The sequence below is a fragment of the Rhincodon typus genome, chromosome 46 (genome assembly GCF_021869965.1).
Source record: "Rhincodon typus isolate 14 chromosome 46, sRhiTyp1.1, whole genome shotgun sequence".
Lineage (NCBI taxonomy): Eukaryota > Metazoa > Chordata > Chondrichthyes > Orectolobiformes > Rhincodontidae > Rhincodon > Rhincodon typus.
The window spans coordinates 9,431,258-9,432,127 of NC_063377.1; the positions used below are offsets into that span (position 1 = coordinate 9,431,258).

General features: G+C 52.6%; 2 protein-coding genes across 3 annotated transcripts in view; both read right to left on the minus strand.

Annotated features, from left to right (window-relative positions):
- LOC125487891 (28S ribosomal protein S29, mitochondrial-like) overlaps positions 1-870 on the minus strand; it is a 41,362-nt gene that overhangs the window by 13,754 nt on the left and 26,738 nt on the right. The gene's annotated exons all lie outside the window — the stretch shown is intronic.
- The window catches only part of dap3 (death associated protein 3), a 9,686-nt gene that overhangs the window by 4,543 nt on the left and 4,273 nt on the right, over positions 1-870 (minus strand). The window contains exon 5 of the mRNA XM_048620456.1: positions 100-159. Coding sequence (XP_048476413.1) covers positions 100-159 — 60 coding nt within the window. The remainder of the gene's footprint in view (positions 1-99; positions 160-870) is intronic.

An 870-nucleotide genomic window follows, 5' to 3' on the forward strand; every position in this document is an offset into this window, starting at 1 on the left:
CTCACCCTGCGACAGTGCGGCGCTCACCCTGCGACAGTGCGGCGCTCCCCCGGCGCTGACCCTGCGACAATTGTTGAATAGTTACCAAACACCTCTTACCCAGTCATTCTTTACCAACTTCCTCAGATTGTGGATCAGAGTGAGCTCGCCTGCACGTACCTACAAGACAGAGAGACACGTCAGGAACTGGCACACACCAATGGAACAATAAGCAGTGCTGGCATAAGCAGAAACCAGGCTGGGAGACGTTGGTCTGGGTCCAAGCTGACCAGCTCAGTGCACCACCATATCTCTGAGTGCTGACGCACTGATTAGCCGCACGTCAACCTATCAGCCTTGGGTCCTGAGAGGTCACCTCGGGTCAGGGGAGAAAGGGGGCCAGGATCACGTGGGCTGGGCCATGAGACATGTGGGCAGTGTGCCTGGAGCTGTGTTTCCGGCTGAGGACAGCACATGGAGAGGGCCTGGATGTTGTCTGGTTGCTCTCCTGTTGTCGCTGCCTGGGGATAGACAATGGGCTGGTTTATTCCTCTTCCAGACCACACTGGCCAAGCTCGCAGGTTCCTATTTATCCCAGGCTGTACAAAACTGCAGATCCTCTCAATCCTTTTATCACACGTGATGCCTGTTCTGAACAGTCTGGTACATGCCAAATCAGACAGATTCAAAGTGAGTAGGACCAGTGACCAAATAGTGAGCAGCCAAATGGCATGGTGGGAACTTTCAATAAAATGTTCAGATTGAGATGTTAGACAGTGGGACTGAATAGGACATGGTTTGTCCATTGGGCTGTGTACAAGTATGTGACCTGTGAGATTATGTAGAATGGGAAGGGGTTTGGGTCCATTGGGATGGTGTACAGTGGGAGTG